The following is a 19634-nucleotide window of genomic DNA, read 5'->3' as shown; positions in this document are numbered from 1 at the left end:
TTGTAGTTTGAAGAATTTTTTCTTCACATTTTTCTACAAAATTTCTGTTATACATGAAGTGGAATTACACAGACACATGGTATATAAAACTATCTTTATTGCTGTAATACAAAATTACAGAGAAACACACATAAGTAGCCTACCGGTAACAAGGCACAGGTGAGAATCATCAACTGCCAGTTTCCCCGCCCCCTCTCTGTCCGCATCTGATGCTCAATCACGCCCCCACTGCCACAGTAGTGTTCTGTTGTACAGGACTATATCACTTACTCTATATATTTTAGCAGAATTCATGTTTTGGTGTCATTTTCCATTTTTCACCCGAACACTACAATACCCAGAATGCAGTACACCAATACCTAATTCAACCATTGGGAATCCCTACTGTGATCAACCGATATTATATATATTTTACACATGTGCAGTAGCACTTCAAATCAGAGAATTATAAAAGAGATTTGAAAGTGAATTTCTGGGTCTTCCACTGGAGAAGATGATAAAGAAAACAGAGATTCTGTCTGTATTTAGTAAAAAACAGAGAGCAGAGTAGCTCCATGGCCAGAACAAAAGTAAATTAACTGAAATAGGAGAACTTGTTAATATCTGTTAGCAAGTAGGCTAACCCTATTTGATTTACCCATGCAACTACTAGTAAGATGGCTAGAAAGGTCACCAATGCAAAGGTAAATAATCATGTAACATTGCTAGCTAAAATTATGGTCGCTGTTTGTGTTGTTGCTAACTTCAGTTATTTGTCTCAGTGTAATTGTGAAAGATCTACAGCTGCTCTCTTCCCCCTGTTGTTCTTCTCTCTGGTGCAGTTCTTCTTCTGTATATTCTGTCTCGAACGTATATGAATGGAGGTCACTGTGTAACACTAAATCAAAACAGTCATTTCTCTCTCTTCAGAAACCCTTCGCTCCATCACAATAATTTACATACAAAGCTACGCAACTGATTAGCACTAAACCACTAACTATCTCACTTCCCTGAATATATCATTATCTAGTGAGTACCACCCCATTTCTCCATTCTCCCTCCATATCACCCCTTCTCTCCCCATTCCTCTCCCACCGATTGATGTTAAGGGCTGTTTCTGAGCATTTGGGGACCCTAAGCGACAACTTCGTCAGGGGCCACCACCAATGCCAATCATATTATTGAATGAATAGAAATCTATATACTCAAGGAGTGAACTCTCTAAACAAAGTAAATTAGAAGAAAGAACGAAAGAAATAAAGTAGTAAAAATTTGCGTAAAAGCTTCTCACATAATATTAAAACCAGCTGCCTAACATTGTGTAGCTCCCCCTTTTTCCAGCAAAACAGCTCTGACCCGTTGAGGCATGGACTCCACAAGACCTCTGAAGGTGTGCTGGGGTATCTGGCACCAAAACGTTAGCAGCAGGTCCTTTAAGGGCATTTTTAGACTTGTAGATCTGTGTTTTGTTCCAAAACGGGGACGTAAATTGTTACAATGATGTATTTTGTCCTTGGCTCGGCTAGCTTTCACAAGGCAGATGTGTTTATACAAGTCACATGTGAGTAAACTCTCCTCTCATTGGTCACCTGTTTTTGTTCCGAGGTTCCGCTCACAGCAGTCGTCCATCAAGATAGCAGCTCCACAAGCTTATTGTGGCTTTCTTTTTAGCTGTAGTTATTATAATCTATCACTTGAGTGATTAAAGCCTATCTCCTTGAGATGCTCACTAAACACCTTGTAAACCTCTGTGTTTTTATATGTTTTTTAAAGTTGTTCAGAAACATGTTTGTTAGACCAAATTTCACTGAGACATTTTACCTCGTCTTTGGTCCAAGTTAAAGTTTCAGACTGCGAGCCATTAGAAAAACAAATGCTTTTTACGTAATGTAGTTCACATCATGCATTGTTATATAGGATGGTTCATTGGTTTGATGGGTCGAATTCAGGGTATGAAATTAGCACCTGCCAAATGAGGGTGAATTGTCGGCAGTGAATTGTCCTTATAATTATTTTACTTTAAACGCACTAAGGCCATAAGTTAAACTAAGCTAATTGTCACTTGCGCTTTTTCTGCAGATAGGTGGCAGCAAAGGCAAAGAGCCCACACTGCTTCCTCTTCATCTTTAGGATATGATGCATATATACACTGGTGGATTTTATATACAAACACTCTCTCTACAGAATGTTTTATTTTAGCGGCAAGGAAACTGGTTTGTTGTCAAAAGTGGAATGCTAGTTGTGCCACATATGTTACTATGGCAACCAGTAGTGGGAACGCCTACTGGCGACATCATAGTACAGCGACTGGTGACTAGCAGCAATAAAATCACTGTATGTGTGAATATACCTTCACTCAATCTCGTTTTTATGGGCGACAACTGAAAGCACAAAGAGACTTTGACCAATTACACGCAGGTGAGAATTACCAGCCACTCTGGTAGGTGGACGACAAAGTTAATTTCAGACACTGTTCGGATTGCTTTCTCACAACAATGTTTAGGTAGGTGGTACGTGTCAAAGTAATATCCACATGAATGCCGGGACCCAAGGTTTTTCAGGAGAACATTGCCCAGGGTATCACACTGCCTTCACCTGCTTGCTTTCTTCCCACAGTGCACCTTGGTGCCATCTCCAGGTAAAAGACACACACGCACCCGGCCTTCCACTTGATATAAAAGAAAACCTGATTCATCAGACCAGGCCACCTTCTTCCATTGCTCCATGGTCCAGTACTGATGCTCACATGTTCATTGTAGGTGCTTTCAGCAGTGGACAAGGGTCAGCATGGGGACTCTGACCGGTCTGCAACTACGTAGCCCCATACGCAGCAAGCTGTGATACACTGTGTGTTCCGACTCCTTTCTGTCATAATCAGCATTAACTTTTTCAGCAATTTGTGCTACGGTAGCTCTTGTGTGGGATCGAAACAGATGGGCTAGACTTCACTCCCCACATGCATCAGTGAGCTTTGGGCACCCGGTTGTCCTTCCTTGGACCACTTTTGGTAGGTACTGACCACTGCATACCGGGAACACCACACAAGATCTGGAGATGCTCTGACCCAGTCATCTGGCCATCACAATTTGACCCTTGTCAAAATCACTCAGATCTTTACACTTGCCCATTTTTCCTGTTTCCAACACATCAACTTCGAGAACTGACTGCTCACCTGCTGCCTAATATATCCCACCCCTTGACAGGTGCCATTATAACGAGATAATCTATGTTATTCACTTCACCTGTCAGTAATTTTAAAGGTATGACTGATTGGTGTACATTACAGCACAGTGAAATTCATTTCTTCACATATCTCAGCTGGTCAGGAAGTTAGGGTCAGAGCACAGGGTCAGCCATGATACACCATGTCACCTGCTTTCATAACAACTCCCAGAATTCCACATCACAACCAAACACCTGCACTGAACTCCATTTCCCAGCAGCACAACAGACTACAAACTCGACCGCATGATCAGTCACATGACCCACTTCCCAGACCACGTTCACCTGATTACTAACTCAGCATTGAGAGTGCCCCTGTTACTAGATTTTATGGTGATTTTTTCAGTTTATTGTATTCATGAAAACTCAGTACATAAGATAAAAATGTATTAAATAAGAGCAACATGCCATATCCTCCTCATGGGAAGTCTGAGGTAAAAGGAACTAAGTCATTTCACTCTGCTCTTTAGCCACTCGGACATGATCATCACCTGCCGCCTGCTCCACAGTAAACTGTACAGTTTGAGTTGTATTCTTTGTCAGGGACAGGACTGTATCCCGTCTCACACCTGTACCTCCACAGACTATTGTGTTTCACTGGGAATTTGTGTTGAAGACATTTTCTAAGAACTGCGTGACTGAGTTTCTGTAACCAGGGCAACAATGACGTTGACATGCAAGCTCACACTGCACATGCACATTCTCTTCCTGCTATTTCCTGTGAAATTGGTTACATTTTATTCACTATTATGTTTCTCACCACTGTGGAGACTTAGTGTATGTATGAAATGATGTGTACGAGAATACGGAGCAAATCACATCCTGTATTAACTCAATAATTTTATTTTTCAATACAGGACAATCCCATATTATACAGGATGACTGTAAACCCTACTCTAGATACTAGCTAGTTAGCTGTAGTTATCTATTAACTTTATCCATTTTAATTACATCAACAAGTGTACACTTGCAGTATACTTCACTCTGGTGAAGCCCAAACTCCTCTAAAGCCAGTTGTCCCAGTTTAAGAACTAATTAATTAATAGTAAAATTTTTTACTGGTTTTGGGTGTGTTTCTTCTTTTGTAACCGGTGTATAGGAAGAAACAGCCCTAGTGATTTAAGCCTTTTAAGCATATTGTCTAACTGATGTTTGTACTTTTAGCATTTATGAAAATGAGAAGGTTCAGTGAGAGCTGTGAGGACTTGTTTGATAATTTGCACTGGTGTTAGTTCATTATGTATTATTTTATTTCCTTCAGTATCAGGTGTGATTCACTTGGAGTGAGAAGTTGGTCAGCTCTGGTCTCAGCGCTCAGCTCAGAAACCACCAATCTGAGAGAACTGCATCTGACCGTGGAAACACTGGATCTGACTGGGAATGAACTAGGAGACTCAGAATTGAAGAGTCTCTGTGCTGGACTGGAGAATCCTCACTGTAAAGTGGAGACACTGAGGTAAGATCATCTCTCTGAGAGTCACAATAACTCACTAAAAGCAGCAGTTGTATACAGTGTTGTTTTTCAACTGAAATGTCTTATAACAGTACAACATGCAGAACAAATAGATTAGTCATTAAGTGATAATAATTTCTCTCCAGAATAATTTATGCTTTAAATAAATAAATAAATAAATGTACTTACAGTTAGATACATGTGCATTAAAAATAGAGATAAACAGGGAGTTGTTTGAGAAGTGCATGGGGTAACACCAAAACAAAGTTATTTTAACTGTGATAAAAACAAAATGATGTCTGTGTCTGTACACGTCATCTTTAATCACAGGAATTAGAGTAGGCCTGGTTTCCTTTTTTTTTTTTTTTTGAATGAAAGACTTTCAGCACTTTGGCCACTTTTTGCAGTCACGTAAGTTCTTTTGAGCGACTGTTGGCTTTTGAGTTTTATTTTCAAAGCTGTGCCCACCCTGTTTTACCCAGGCCCACCCTCTGTTCAATTTCTGGCCTCGCCACTGAACAATGGTAAAGTTTTGGTTAGAAAGGTAAGAATTTTTTTTAAATAATATAATTAGCCGTGTTTGCTAGTAAGTGAGTTAACGTTACACTAACCGCTGTGTGTAAATACATAACAAAACAGTAATTTATTACACCATAACAATTAAAGAAATGATTTAATAAAAGTGGGACTATACCTCTACAGACACATGACGGTTGGTGAAAGTTGAATTTGTGAATTTGAATACTTTTGTAACTGCGGTGCCAAAGGGTCATATCACAGAAAACCAGTGACTACATTTCCCATCCTGCACTGCAGCCTACAAACATGACTGCCATGGACTACACTTCACACACACACACACACACACACGTGTATGCAGTCACCTTCTCCGGAATTTTTATCACACACACCTGTTGCCAATCACACACCCATACACTCCACACTATATAAGAGACTTTTTGAACATCATGACTGTGCCTAGTATTATTCTCACCTTACCAAGTGTTTGTATCCGTTTTCTCATTTTGTTTTATGTTCATTGATCTTGCTTCTTGTTCCTCGTTGATGATTCTTGCCTAGTTTATGCCTGTTTTCCAATCGCCTGACCCTTTGCCTGTTATTTTGATCACGCTATTGTCTCATGATTCGGATTTGTCTGCCTGTCTCTCTCTAAATAAACTCTTATCTGCATTTGCATCCATCCTAACCTTCTTAATGTGGATTTCGTGACAGAGTGACATCGTCTCAGTGAATCAAATCTTTTCTTGAAAAACATAAATTTACTGGCCCTTTCTGTAAATTACATCATTACACCAGTACGTGTGAAAACTGATCGTCTTTTTGTGTGTTGTGACTCATTGAATCATTTACTCAACTGATTTGTTAAAACACATCTTATTATCCTAAAATGAGAGTTCCTACATATCTACTAAGAGTGTTTAAGCAGCGTGTTTTTCCTGCTCAGAGCAGATATAATTTTTTAATACATTTTGTTGACTACATGACCTGCAGAATTCTTTTCATTTAAATGAAATAAGAAGTCGTCCTGCACGATAGATTAAGTACTTGGGAACTTTATTTTATTTCTGCAGGAGGTGAGCAGCAGTCCTTCAGGAATTATAAAATCCTGCAGGAGTTTTCCCTTGTGCAGCGAGTATGCTGGAAATTCCTGCATGTTTCTATTGTACTGCTCCATCCTAAACCCTATAGGAAAATCCTGCACAGTTTGTCAATGTGTCCTGCAGGATTTCATCATTCCAGGATTCCAGCAAACATCCTGCAGAAAAATGAAAATCCTGCAGAATTCCTGTAGAGTTTTTTAAGGGAGCCACTGAATAGTGATAATGTTTTGGTCAGTGATAATTATATCTTGTGATTGATCAAGAGAGAGCAGAAAGTCCAACATGAGAGACACATCATCATCATAGCAAGTAAACCAAGATAAACATCTGTTGATGAAGAGTGTGTCATTGTGTCTCTGTACAGGTTGTATAAATGTAGTGTCTCAGATGAAGGCTGTGCTGCTCTGACTTCAGCTCTGAGATCAAACCCCTCACACCTGAGAGAACTGGATCTGTCCTGTAATAAAATAGGAGACTCAGGAGTGAAGAGTCTCTCTGCTGTACTGGAGAATCCTCTCTGTAAACTGGAGACACTGAGGTAAGATCATCTCTCTGAGAGTCACATGACCTGCTCCTCAGTAAGACACATTCTCTAATAGTGAGACTGAAGCAGAAGTTTTAGGTTCATCATCAATGTCCTGAGGAGGAAGATTGTTTATTTTCACTGCACACTGATGATTTGTCACAGAGTCTTTGGGTCAGATGTACGTATGTGAGAAGCTGCAGCACAAAATGTGACTTGATGCGACTGCAATGTGTCTGAAATTACTGTGAAATTTACTAAAACATTGCAACTAATCACACAAACTGCACCTGGGACACAAACTAAATGCACTGTGTGTGAACTGCAGGGTTTAAAAGCAGCAGTGAAATAGAAATGATCTAAAAAAAAAAATAGAATTTGGAAGCTACAATGATATGAGTAAACCCACTGACTCAAATACACATGGGCGTAACCATGCATTCTTTGGAGGGGTCGTGTCCCCCCAATGTTGAGGAAATACCAATCTGTCCCCCCAATATACAGTACAAAATATTTTCTATATGTCCCCCTTTAATGAACCCTGCCAGTGGATCTGTTTTTTCTTCATTTATTCTGTTTATTTATGTCTATTCCTTTTTAATATATTTCCGTTTGTTAAGGAAAATAGGTGTGTGCCCCCCCTCCAATGGTACACTTGTTTGCGCCCATACCCAACGCAAGTTCGTTGATATATTTTAGCAGCTCAGTCTGTAAGAAATGGAGACAGCAGCCAAGCGTAGAAAAGTGCAGCAGAACATACAACATTTTCACTTAGGGGTGTACTCACTTTTGTTGCCAGCGGTTTAGACATTAATGGCTGTGTGTTGAGTTATTTTGAGGGGACAGCAAATTTACACTGTTACACAAGCTGTACACTCACTACTTTACATTGTAGCAAAGTGTCATTTCTTCAGTGTTGTCACATTAAAAGTTCTTAGCTCGCCTCTACATGGTGTGGTAGGTTTCATGGTAGGTTATGGAGCAGAGAATACATCTGCCCACAGGACGTCCACAGCACGCCACAATTTCCCCATGCTGTGGGAGCTTCTATCACTCAGAAATCACGTGAATTCAAATGATAACTGTAATCCTAAATCTATGTTCTAAATATACAAATTTTCAGTATCAAACTTTGGATGTTGGAGGGGGGGTTGCCTGGACCCTCCCAATGTCCATACCATGGTTACGCCCTTGCAAATACATTCATATAGTAACACAGAGCTGAAGTTGAGAACAGGATCAATAGGTGTGTGTATGAGAGGAGATCACAGTGCATGATCACTACTGTATGTTTTAATATACAGATATCATTAAAATAATGTATATAAAAATGTCCAAACTCAGAGTGGAGATTAGGCTCATCTGAGAGATGAAGAACAGAACTGCAGTTGGTTGAGGAGTGCATGGGGCAACGCCAAAACAAAGTCATTTTAACTGTGATAAAAACAAAATGATGTCTGTGTCTGTACACGTCATCTTTAATCACAGGAATTAGAGTAGGCCTGGTTTCCTTTTTTCACTCAAAATCTGAAGACTTTCTGAATGAATTTATTTAATAAAAATCTGATGGGGCAGTGGCCCATTCTCACTATTTCTTCCATTAAAATCATCAGTTGAATAAAATAATTTTAAATATCACCGCAACCAAATAATAATCCGACAGTTATAATGGTTCTCCTAATAGATTTAAAAGAATACTTAGCTGAAACAGTTGTTATTTATCGTTTTCTTCTGAAACAATATTTTGTCTTAAGATCATTGGTTAGATATTCCCTCAAAATTTAAAATCATAGCCTATAAAAAAAAGGTATGTTTGAGTAAAAACATGCTATGTTTGAACTGCTAGGCCTGTAATTGTTACCAGTTAACAAAAATAAACCTCTTGGTCTCTGTCTGCTTATGTAACTACGACACTTCACAGGGTGAGTCTGCACATTTCCTCACTTCCTGTTGTAGTCTATGTAGACTAACCTTAAATGTTGAAAGGCAGTGCAACACTATTTTGTTTATGTTAGTACCGTTATTGATTGGGAAAGCTGTCCAAGGTGTGTGATTTAATTTCACATAGGCTGCTGTAGCATTTTGGATCGTTGTAGCTGGTGTTTCATTGAAATTAATTTCTAGTTGTCTTTATTGTGAAAAGCTCCTGTAAAACACAGCAGTGCAAACATCTCTCATTTTATCAGCATATTTTCTACAACTAGTTTCATTTTGTCATTTTCTGTCAGATGTCTGTGTGTGTGTGTGTGCGCGTGTGTGTGTGCAAATGAAGAAATCTATTGAATGAAAGACTTTCAGCACATTGGCCACTTTTTGCAGTCACGTAAGCGACTGCTGGCTTTTGAGTTTTATTTTCAAACCTGTGCCCACATTGTTTTACCCAGGCCCACCCTCTGTTCAATTTGTGGCCTTTCCACTGAACAGTGGTAAAGTTTTGGTCAGAAAGGTAAGACATTTTTTTAATAATATAAGTAGACGTGTTTGATAGTAAGTGAGCTAACGTTACACTAACCGCTGTGTGTAAATACATAACAGAACAATAATTTAGTACACTATAACGATTAAAGAAATGATTTAATAAAAGTGGGACTATACCTCTACAGACACACGGCGGTTGGTGACAGTTGAATTTGTGAATTTGAATACCAGTGTGAATGCAGTGCCAAAGAGTGACATCATCTCAGTGAATCAAATCTTTTCTCAAAAAACATTCATTTACTGGCCCTTTCTGTAAATTACATCATTACACCGGTACGTGTGAAAAGTGATCGTCTTTCTGTGTGTTGTGACTCATTGAATCATTTACTCAACTGATTTGTTAAAACACTGAGTCATTCACGACTAAAGCACGTCTTATTATCCTAAAATGATCAGGCCTAAATATCAATTAAAAGAGTGTTTAAGCAGCGTGTTTTTCCCACTCAGAGCAGATCTACTGTTTTTAAATTAATTTTGTCGACTACATAACCTGAAGAATATTTTTTTCATTTAAATGAAATAAGAAGTCATCCTGCAGGATAGATTAAGTACGTGGGAACTTTATTTTATCTCTGCAGGAGGTGAGCAGCAGTCCTTCAGGAATTATAAAATCCTGCAGGAGTTTTCCCTTGTGCAGCGAGTGTGCTGGAAATTCCTGCATGTTTCTATTGTACTGCTCCATCCTAAACCCTTTAGGAAAATCCTGCACAGTGTGTCAATGTGTCCTGCAGGATTTCATCATTCCAGGATTCCAGCAAACATCCTGCAGAAAAATGAAAATCCTGCAGGATTCCTGTAGAGTTTTTTAAGGGAGCCACTGAACAGTGATAATGTTTTTGTCAGTGATAATTATATCTTGTGATTGATCAAGAGAGAGCAGAAAGTCCAACATGAGAGACACATCATCATCATAGCAAGTAAACCAAGATAAAAATCTGTTGATGAAGAGTGTGTCATTGTGTCTCTCTACAGGTTGCGTGATTGTGGTGTATCAGATGAAGGCTGTGCTGCTCTGACTTCAGCTCTGAGATCAAACCCCTCACACTTGAGAGAACTGAATCTGTCCTGGAATAATGTAGGAGACTCAGGAGTGAAGAGTCTCTCTGCTGCACTGGAGAATCCTCACTGTAAACTGGACACACTGAGGTAAGATCATCTCTCTGAGAGTCACATGACCTGCTCCTCAGTAAGACACATTCTCTAATAGTGAGACTGAAGCAGAAGTTTTAGGTTCATCATCAATGTCCTGAGGAGGAAGATTGTTTATTTTCACTGCACACTGATGATTTGTCACAGAGTCTTTGGGTCAGATGTACGTACGTGAGAAGCTGCAGCACAAAACGTGACTTGATGCGACTGCAATGTGTGTGCAATTACTGTGAAATTTACTAAAACATTGTAACTAATCACACAAACTGCACCTGGGACACAAACTAAATGCACTGTGTGTGAACTGCAGGGTTTAAAAGCAGCAGTGAAATAGAAATTATCTAAAAAATAGTGTTTGGAAACTAAAATCAGAAGTTAATGCCATAGGACTGAAAAGGTGAACAGTTAAATAAATCAAATTAGATTTTTAAATAAAAACAAAAAGGGAGGTAAAGGCACTTTATAAAAATTTCAAGCTACAGCAACAAAACTTTTGTTGATTTTTTTTTTTTTATTATTGTTCTTAAAGCTGAAATAGTGTTTATTCTGTCAGTGAATGTTCGTTCAGTACGTCTCTGTCTAGCTGCTATGAACAGGGTTGCCAGATCTGTGTTACAGAAGCAACTCAATAGATGAGCAGTATTAAAACCATGCAGTTTTCCTCAATTGTTCTTTGATTAAGGTCCTACAATGGACTCGTATTTCTCCACATTTTATGATGAATAAAGAATGTCTATGAGGAAACCCACTGACTCAAATACATTCATATAGTAACACAGAGCTGAAGTTGAGAACTGGATCAATAGGTGTGTGTATGAGAGGAGATCACAGTGCATGCTCACTACTGTATGTTTTAATATACAGATATCATTAAAATAATCGTCAAAATGTCCAAACTCCAATCCACAGCCAAAGAAATTAATCCACGCTGGTCAGTAAAAAGTAGCTCAATTCCTCATTAAACCGGGGACCTGGCAACCGCTCCAACAACACACATGGTGCTAATTTACACCTGGTTTCGAGAGGAGGACAAAATAACGTGTAAGACTAACGACTGCTAATCTCACAATATTTATTAAATTGAGCAGAATATGTAACTGTTACACTTCCAATATTTCTACACTTTTTTGGTTATTTTTCCTCAAATGCACAAAAATCTCAGCACATCTGTCCCTCTGGCTTCATGTTATTCTTCTGTAGAAATTTTATTTACTGCAAATTTCACATTTTAAACCCGTAGAACCTGATGATCCCAATGTAAAGACATTTTTACTCTCCATTAGTTTTATAATCCAGAACATTTTATTTATCAATAAATTATCAGCAGTAATCTTGTTTAGAGAAGACATGAGTGTTAATTCTCCTCAGAATGAATGTTTTATAAAATCAGTTCTCACTCTCTAGGAGCTGCTGCTTTAAGAAGCTGCATTGAGTAACGTTGCTCAGTAACATTTCTGCGTGGTGTGTATCCGTGTAACAGACTAGTTCAATAAAGAGTTTACCTTCTCTGAAACAGACTCCACACCATGTCTTTCCCCCTGACTCTCGTACACTGTAATCAGAGGATATAATAAGATGAAATGTGTTTCAGTTTGTGTTAACACTGGAGCACGCTGTCAGAGTGGAGATTGGACTCATCTGAGAAATGAAGAGCAGAACTGCAGTTGGTTGAGGAGTGCATGGGGCAACGCCAAAACAAAGTCATTTTAACTGTGATAAAAACAAAATGATGTCTGTGTCTGTACACGTCATCTTTAATCACAGGAATTAGAGTAGGCCTGGTTTCCTTTTTTCACTCAAAATCTGAAGACTTTCTGAATGAATTTATTTAATAAAAATCTGATGGGGCAGTGGTCCATTCTGACTATTTCTTCTGTTAAAATCATCAGTTGAATAAAATTATTTTAAATATCACCAAAATCAAATAATAATCTGACAGTTATAACGGTTCTCCTAATAGATTTAAAAGAATACTCAGCTGAAACAATTCGTGTGATTTATCGGTTTCTTCTGAAATAATATTTTGTCCAACATCTTAACCACTGATCTACCACTGTTTAAGCAGCGTGTTTTTCCCGCTCAGAGCAGATCTACCATTTAATTAATTTTGTTGAATACATAACCTGCAGAATTTTTTTTTTTCCATTTAAATGAAATAAGAAGTCGTCCTGCAGGATAGATTAAGTTCTTGGGAACTTTATTTTATCTCTGCAGGAGGTGAGCAGCAGTCCTTCAGGAATTATAAAATCCTGCAGGAGTTTTCCCTTGTGCAGCGAGTGTGCTGGAAATTCCTGCATGTTTCTATTGTACTGCTCCATTCTAAACCCTATAGGAAAATCCTGCACAGTTTGTCAATGTGTTGTTGGCTCAAATTTAGCCTATTACCCAAAAACATTTAAAATTCAGCTTAGAAGCCAATACTCACATTTACCTCTGAGACCAGTTGGAGATAGAAAAAATACACCAGCCGTGAGTGAGAAGAAGCAAGGGTCCAGCTTTATTGTTCCATTCCACCACACGAGATCCACACCGATGAGATTTCTCAAAAGTGATCCCCCTACCCTGAGCTTAAGCTCCAGTATTTATACTGTATTTACACACTAAATAACCCATATGTTTCAAGAAGACTATGAATTCACTACCAATAGGGTTAAAAAAGAGCTCATTTACCTTACTCTTATGTTCCAGAAAAGGCCTATTTCACTTACACATAGAATTGAAACCAGGGGTTTTAACTTACACATAAAATCAGAACCCAGGCATTTCTAATAACCCAGAAAATAAAAACCCAGAGTTTCTAGTTACTCAGAGGATCAGAAACCATAATTTTCAGTTACCTTAGGGCACCAGAAACCATAATTTTCAGTTACCTTAGGGCATCAGAAACTTCACTTTTCAATTACCCAGAGGATAGAACGTGACGTGGACAAGACTAAACAACCTAGAGGAACCTTGGTCTTATCGTTATCTCGAGGGGGGGGAGGGGGGGGGCAGTTTGACCAGCCACCCTTGTAACTGGCTCTCTTCACGGTTCTCTTAAAATTAAGGCCTTCCTTGCGAGACGAGAATCTTCACCATCTGAATCATGAGTAAGTTATATTTTCCTGTATTTCTAGTTTTTATTTTCATATTTGCACTATATTTCTTATTTTATATATATTTATACTACTTGAAAAGCGGTTTACTGTACTTCCAACGGTTTACTGTACTTCTACTGTCCTGCATATCCTACTATTCTGTTTTTTATAGAGTTTCTCTATTACTATAAGATATTATTAAAGTTATTCATGTGTGTGTATGAGAAAGAGAGAGTGTGTGTGTATGTTGTGTCTACTTGCCCGCCCTTGACTGTACGAGCGTGTGTGTGTGTGTGTGTGTGTGTGTGTGTGTGTGTGTGTGTGTGTGTGTGTGTGTGTGTTTTTAGCACTCCTCAGCTCGTACACTTCTTTCGACTTTTTGACTAACAACCCATAAAGATCTTTAAAGTGTTTTACCAATTTATCCACCTCTGACTAAAACCGCTTCTGTATGTCTAGGTGCCCATCGTCAGTCCCTTCTCTCTCCGTTACTGGACCTGGATCTGGATCTGGATCTGAACACTCATTACCAGCTTGTGCATCTCACGGCTGATATCATGATGCTACTTAACTATCTTCGCAGCACCCCCCCTAAGAATAGAGATCCGGGGTTCCCCCCTCTTCTTCGGTACAGAATCTGCCCCACGAACGTGAGTGCTGACGCCTCTACACAGTCAGAACCAGAACCCCCCTCTAGCTTCCAGTCCGAGGATGATGTTGTCTTCTCTGATCCGGGCCCCGACCATTCGTCCCTCTTCTCACCTACCAGTCCGCCCGATTCTCAGTGGTCCGTTCACTTCACCCACGCTGATTTCCCCATGTCCCCAGGATGCACCCCATTTTCTTCCCCCTCTTACTCTCCTCCAGACCACGCACCCACCCGTCCTGTGAATTACCAATAAAATTACATTTTTACTCATACTAAGTCTCCCTCATGTTTATTTCATGTCATTTTTTATCCACAACATTTCCCCCTCTGAGGCTATGAAGCCTCATACAATACCTTAATTAAGCGTGGAGGAACTGATTCTGCCGCACCCCATGGCCGTCCCCCGCTAGCTGTCGGAGGATTACTCTAACGAAGCCCTAATCCCCGCACCCGTCCCCGTAATCCAATGGGTCCCTTACATGCAGGATTTCATCATTCCAGGATTCCAGCAAACATCCTGCAGAAAAATGAAAATCCTGCAGGAGTCCTGTAGAGTTTTTTTAAGGGCGCCGCTGAACAGTGATAATGTTTTGGTCAGTGATAATTATATCTTTGATCAAGATTGATCAAGAGAGAGCAGAAAGTCCAACATGAAAGACACATCATCATCATCATAGCAAATAAACCAAGATAAAAATCTGTTGATGAAGAGTGTGTCATTGTGTCTCTCTACAGGTTGTGTAAGTGTGGTGTTTCAGATGAAGGCTGTGCTGCTCTGACTTCAGCTCTGAGATCAAACCCCTCACACCTGAGAGAGCTGGATCTGTCTGAGAATAATGTAGGAGACTCAGGAGTGAAGAGTCTCTCTGCTGTACTGGGGAATCCTCACTGTAAACTGGAGATACTGTGGTAAGATCATCTCTCTGAGAGTCACATGACCTGCTGCTCAGTAAGACACATTCTCTAATAGTGAGACTGAAGCGGAAGTTTTAGGTTCATCATCAATGTCCTGAGGAGGAAGATTGTTTCTTTTTATTTAACAGTAAATTATCGGCGAGTAATCTGGTTTTGAAAAGACATGAGTGTTAATCCTCTTCAGAATTAATGTTTTATACCTTTATAATTTTTCCATTGTATCTTTTAATTCATGACAGTGACTGCGTTTACATGGACAACAATAATCCACTCTTAATCTAATTAAGACCGTAATTTGATTAAGAAACTACAATGTAAACAGCAACCTTAATCTAATTAAGGTCATAATCTAATTAAGCTCTAATTGAATTAAGACAGGTGGAGTACTCCTGTTTTAATCATATTATGGACGTGTAGTAGTACCATGTAAACACCTTAATCACATTATGAACGTCGTGTGAGAGTTTTCACCGCATTTTGCGACAGGACACGATCACACACGGCAGTTTTACGTTTTACGGCAAACAACAGAGTTCGACTGTGTCCCAAACTGCATACTTGCCTACTGTAGGCCTGTAGTGGGGAAAAATACATGCATCTCGGCTACTATACAGTAGGTAAGTATGCGATTTGAGACGCAGCCCACGGCTTTAAGCAGTCGTCTGTTTGCAAGTATAGCATGACTAATAATTAACCGCACTTGAAGCGTTCGTAAAAAAAATTAAATAAAAACACCCAAAACTGTATACAGTACCATAACAAAGACGAACTGTATGTTGATACGTGAAATTCTGGAGTCACTGACTATGTTTACATAGATAGCAATAATCTAATTATTGACCTTAATCTAAGTAAGGTAATAATGTGATTAAGGTGTTTACATGAGTCGCTTTTAGAATACACCTGTCATGTACCCGTTTGACATGTTATTGAACATAATTAGATTAAGAACCTGCATCATTACGTCACCGCGCCACGCCGTCCGACGTCCCTCCAGAATTTCACGTATCAACATACAGTTCGTCTTCGTTATGGTAAAACGTAAAACTGCCGTGTGTGATCGTGTCCTGTCGCAAAATGCGGTGAAAACTCTCACACGACGTTCATAATGTGATTAAGGTGTTTACATGTCTGTAATGCACGTCCATAATACGATTAAAACAGGAGTAATCCACCTGTCTTAATTCGATCAGAACTTAATTAGATTATGACCTTAATTAGATTAAGGTTGCTGTTTACATGGTAGTTTCTTAATCAAATTATGGTCTTAATTAGATTAAGAGCGGATTATTGTTGTCCATGCAAACGCAGTCAGTGTTTGTTTTTCATGAAGATTCAGACTTTTACTTCCTTCCTCCTGTCATAATATAAGTATATAGAGAGATATTAGATGAGAGAAACTTAATATAACACTCAGTATGATCATTTTAATTTCACTGTTAATTATAATAAACAGGTGATATTAAATCCTCAAGTCATTCTGAATAATAAAATCATTTTATAAACACATCATCTTTAACATAATTCTTAAACCATGATAAAAATCTGTTGATGAAGAGTGTGTCATTGTGTCTCTCTACAGGTTGTATAATTGTGGCGTCTCAAAGGAAGGCTGTGCTGCTCTGACTTCAGCTCTGAGATCAAACCCCTCACACCTGAGACAACTGGATCTGTCCTCTAATAATGTTGGAGACTCAGGAGTGAAGAGTCTCTCTGCTGTACTGGAGAATCCTCTCTGTAAACTGGACACACTGTGGTAAGATCATATTTTAAATCATTAATAATAAAACATGTTCTAATCTTCTGATTACAGACAGTCTGATCTTCTCAAGAAAGATCTGTTCATGTGAACGCTGATTAAAATGAGATTTTGTTGAGATGTATGGAGTGGGGAAAAGTTAATAAAACATTTCTAAAGATCTAGTGTGTGTTACTCAGTCCACAATGAGAGAAACTGTCTACAACCAGAGGAAAGTCAGAGCTGTTGTTCTTCTCCTTAAGATGAGAGAGTGAAGAGTGTGTCATTGTGTCTCTCTACAGGTTGTATAATTGTGGTGTCTCAGATGAAGGCTGTGCTGCTCTGACTTCAGCTCTGAGATCAAACCCCTCACACCTGAGACAACTGAATCTGTCCTGTAATAATGTAGGAGACTCAGGAAAGAAGCTGCTCTCTGCTCTTAAAGATGATAAACATTACAAACTACAGACACTGAGGTGAGTCATGACCTTTATAGATAAATTGTGTAAAAATTAAAGACTAATAAATGAATCTGATTATCATTAGTTTGTACATTTCTCTTTAGTTCCAATAAATATCAGATTACCAGGTTAGGAAATAAAACTAGTTTTAGAAATCTCACTATATTCTATTTAATCTGATTTTTCTAGCAATTGGCTTTAATACTGTTTTGTGTTCAGTAAAGTGTGTTGATTTAAAATTCATGTGAAGGTAGAAGACAGGGAGTCAGACAGATTCTACAAAATATCACAAATGAGTGCATGAGAGTGATTGTAAATGAACACCTGGTCTCCTTGTGACAGCCTGCTATCTCTGACTTCACACTGCTGCTTTTGTCTGAACAAGATGATCTCTGCTTTTCCCTGTTTCTGATAAGCAGCACACTTTCTTCTCAACTCTCATTAAAGCAAATTAAAATGATTATATTTTATGCCACAGATATTTGATTTAAGCAGCCACTTTACTCACTCACTCTTCCAGCACCCTACCTCCACACCGTGTCTTCTGTCTTTCCTGTAACATTCACCTCGGCTTCTTCTTAAAGTCTGCACTTAAATATAAATGTAGAACAAGAGCTAAATGACACAGTAGTGTTCATTATTTAAAAACTCCAAAGCCTGTGATTGGATAAGAGCAGTGATGTGATGGGTAAATATCTGCTCATTTTCCTGTTAGAACTTGTGGAAGTTCTCATTTGTTCTCACTAAATGTTATAACACAGATGTTAGTAAGAATGAAGAAATGTTGAATGATTAATTATAAACAGGAGATGATGATGTTTCTCTTGGAGCAGAGATGATTACATGTTGATCATGAAGTACCACAGTCCAGTTTGTGGTTATTAATTCACATGTTTTTCTTTTATATTCAGGGTGTGATGAACATCTGTGTGTGTGATGAAGACTCCGGTGTTCCTGCATTTCACTGTTGGGGAAAGAGAACACATTTATAAACACATCACTCATTTAATTATAACACATTAAACAGACTCAGAGACGTGAGAAGTGTGTGTTCATCATGCACAGTGAATCAAACTATACACGATTCTACACTGAGTGTATAATGAGCTCTGGCCCCTGGATAAAATTCCCTGGACCTCCTTCTCATTAAAAAAAAAAAACCTGAGGGATTATTAGGAACAGCAGGTGAAAAAGCACATGACCTCAAGCTGAACCCAGACAGTGGAAGAGAGAGCTAAAATGGACAGGAACAGTTTCAAGATATTGGTGGAATTCTGACCAGACAGGATTGACATCTGAGGAGTTTAATGAGTATTTATTATTTATTACATCTGAGGAGTTTATCTGAGGAGTTTATCTGAGGAAGCCTCTAGGAGACTCACTATAATCACATTTATCACTTTGTCCTTTGGTTAATTAATGTAGCAATGTTGTTGTACTAAATATCAGTACTCTTGTAAAGCTGCTTGTACAATATAATTAATGCACCAGAACTAACTGTTGTATTATATAGTTTTAATGGTTTGTGATTCTTCTGTGTTTGTGATTAATATTTGTTTAACATTGTAATATGTTTTAATATCTTTACACATTCATAGTAAAGCTGGATACATAATTAAAATTGTATTGTATTTAAGCACTTAAAATGTATTGCCTAATTGTACGAATCAAATACATTTTTGAGAAATAAAATACATAACTGTACAATGCTGTTATTTTTGTTGTTTAAAATTAACTTGAAAATTTAACAGGAATTTTGTAGCAAAATAATTTTTCAAAAGTTCTTCAAAAAATAAATTTCTGTTTCCGAGTTCTGTTTAACTCAGCAATTTTAGAGTGCAACCTTTTTGAGGAGACTCAACTAGGAATGAGTGTCTATGAGCACAAACACCTTCTTTCTGTTGTGTATCTTTTTACATGCTTCCCTCTCTCATCTTTTCAGGCAGGTCAGCAGTGGAATATTTTTTTCATGTGTACATTGTAGACTGGTTTTTGACTAATTGAGAGCGTACTTAAATAAAATGCCTTGTACATCCTAACCTTTTCACCTTTTACATTTAATCAATATTCTTTTTTCACTAACTAGACACTCAGTGGTCATTGTGATATAATCATATTTCCTATTCTGGTCTGGACAATACTCCATAGCACACTTCTCTCTTTCTCCCCATCAGCTGTTACTGTGAGGCAGTTTTTGGAACTATTGAAAGATTTGTGCGGCACTTTCACTTTAGATGAACTAAAATATTATTTCCCTGATGCAGTATTTTGTGTTTTATATATTCACATGAAGATGGATTGTATGTTCTCTTTCTCGATAGTGAACATTACTCATTACTAGTCAGCTGGTGTCTTATGTACAGGTTGT

General features: G+C 38.4%; 1 protein-coding gene across 6 annotated transcripts in view; it reads left to right on the top strand.

The window, feature by feature from the left end:
• LOC108280065 (NACHT, LRR and PYD domains-containing protein 12) overlaps positions 1–18973 on the top strand; it is a 35103-nt gene extending 16130 nt beyond the window's left edge. The window contains exons 6-12 of one of the 6 annotated variants that reach the window (XM_053688241.1): positions 4463–4657; positions 6641–6814; positions 10250–10423; positions 14888–15061; positions 16650–16823; positions 17108–17281; positions 18178–18973. In XM_053688241.1, coding sequence (XP_053544216.1) covers positions 4463–4657; positions 6641–6814; positions 10250–10423; positions 14888–15061; positions 16650–16823; positions 17108–17281; positions 18178–18184 — 1072 coding nt within the window. In that variant the 3' untranslated portion in view covers positions 18185–18973. Of the gene's footprint in view, positions 1–4462; positions 4658–6640; positions 6815–10249; positions 10424–13473; positions 13516–13962; positions 14867–14887; positions 15062–16649; positions 16824–17107; positions 17282–18177 lie in introns of those variants that run through there. The other 5 variants (XR_008398369.1, XM_053688242.1, XM_053688243.1 and 2 more) reach the window with 5 other exon arrangements.
• The last annotated feature ends 661 nt before the right edge of the window (positions 18974–19634 follow it).

Source organism: Ictalurus punctatus, chromosome 19 (genome assembly GCF_001660625.3).
Source record: "Ictalurus punctatus breed USDA103 chromosome 19, Coco_2.0, whole genome shotgun sequence".
NCBI classification, from domain to species: domain Eukaryota; kingdom Metazoa; phylum Chordata; class Actinopteri; order Siluriformes; family Ictaluridae; genus Ictalurus; species Ictalurus punctatus.
This window is presented reverse-complemented; position numbering and strand designations above follow the sequence as displayed.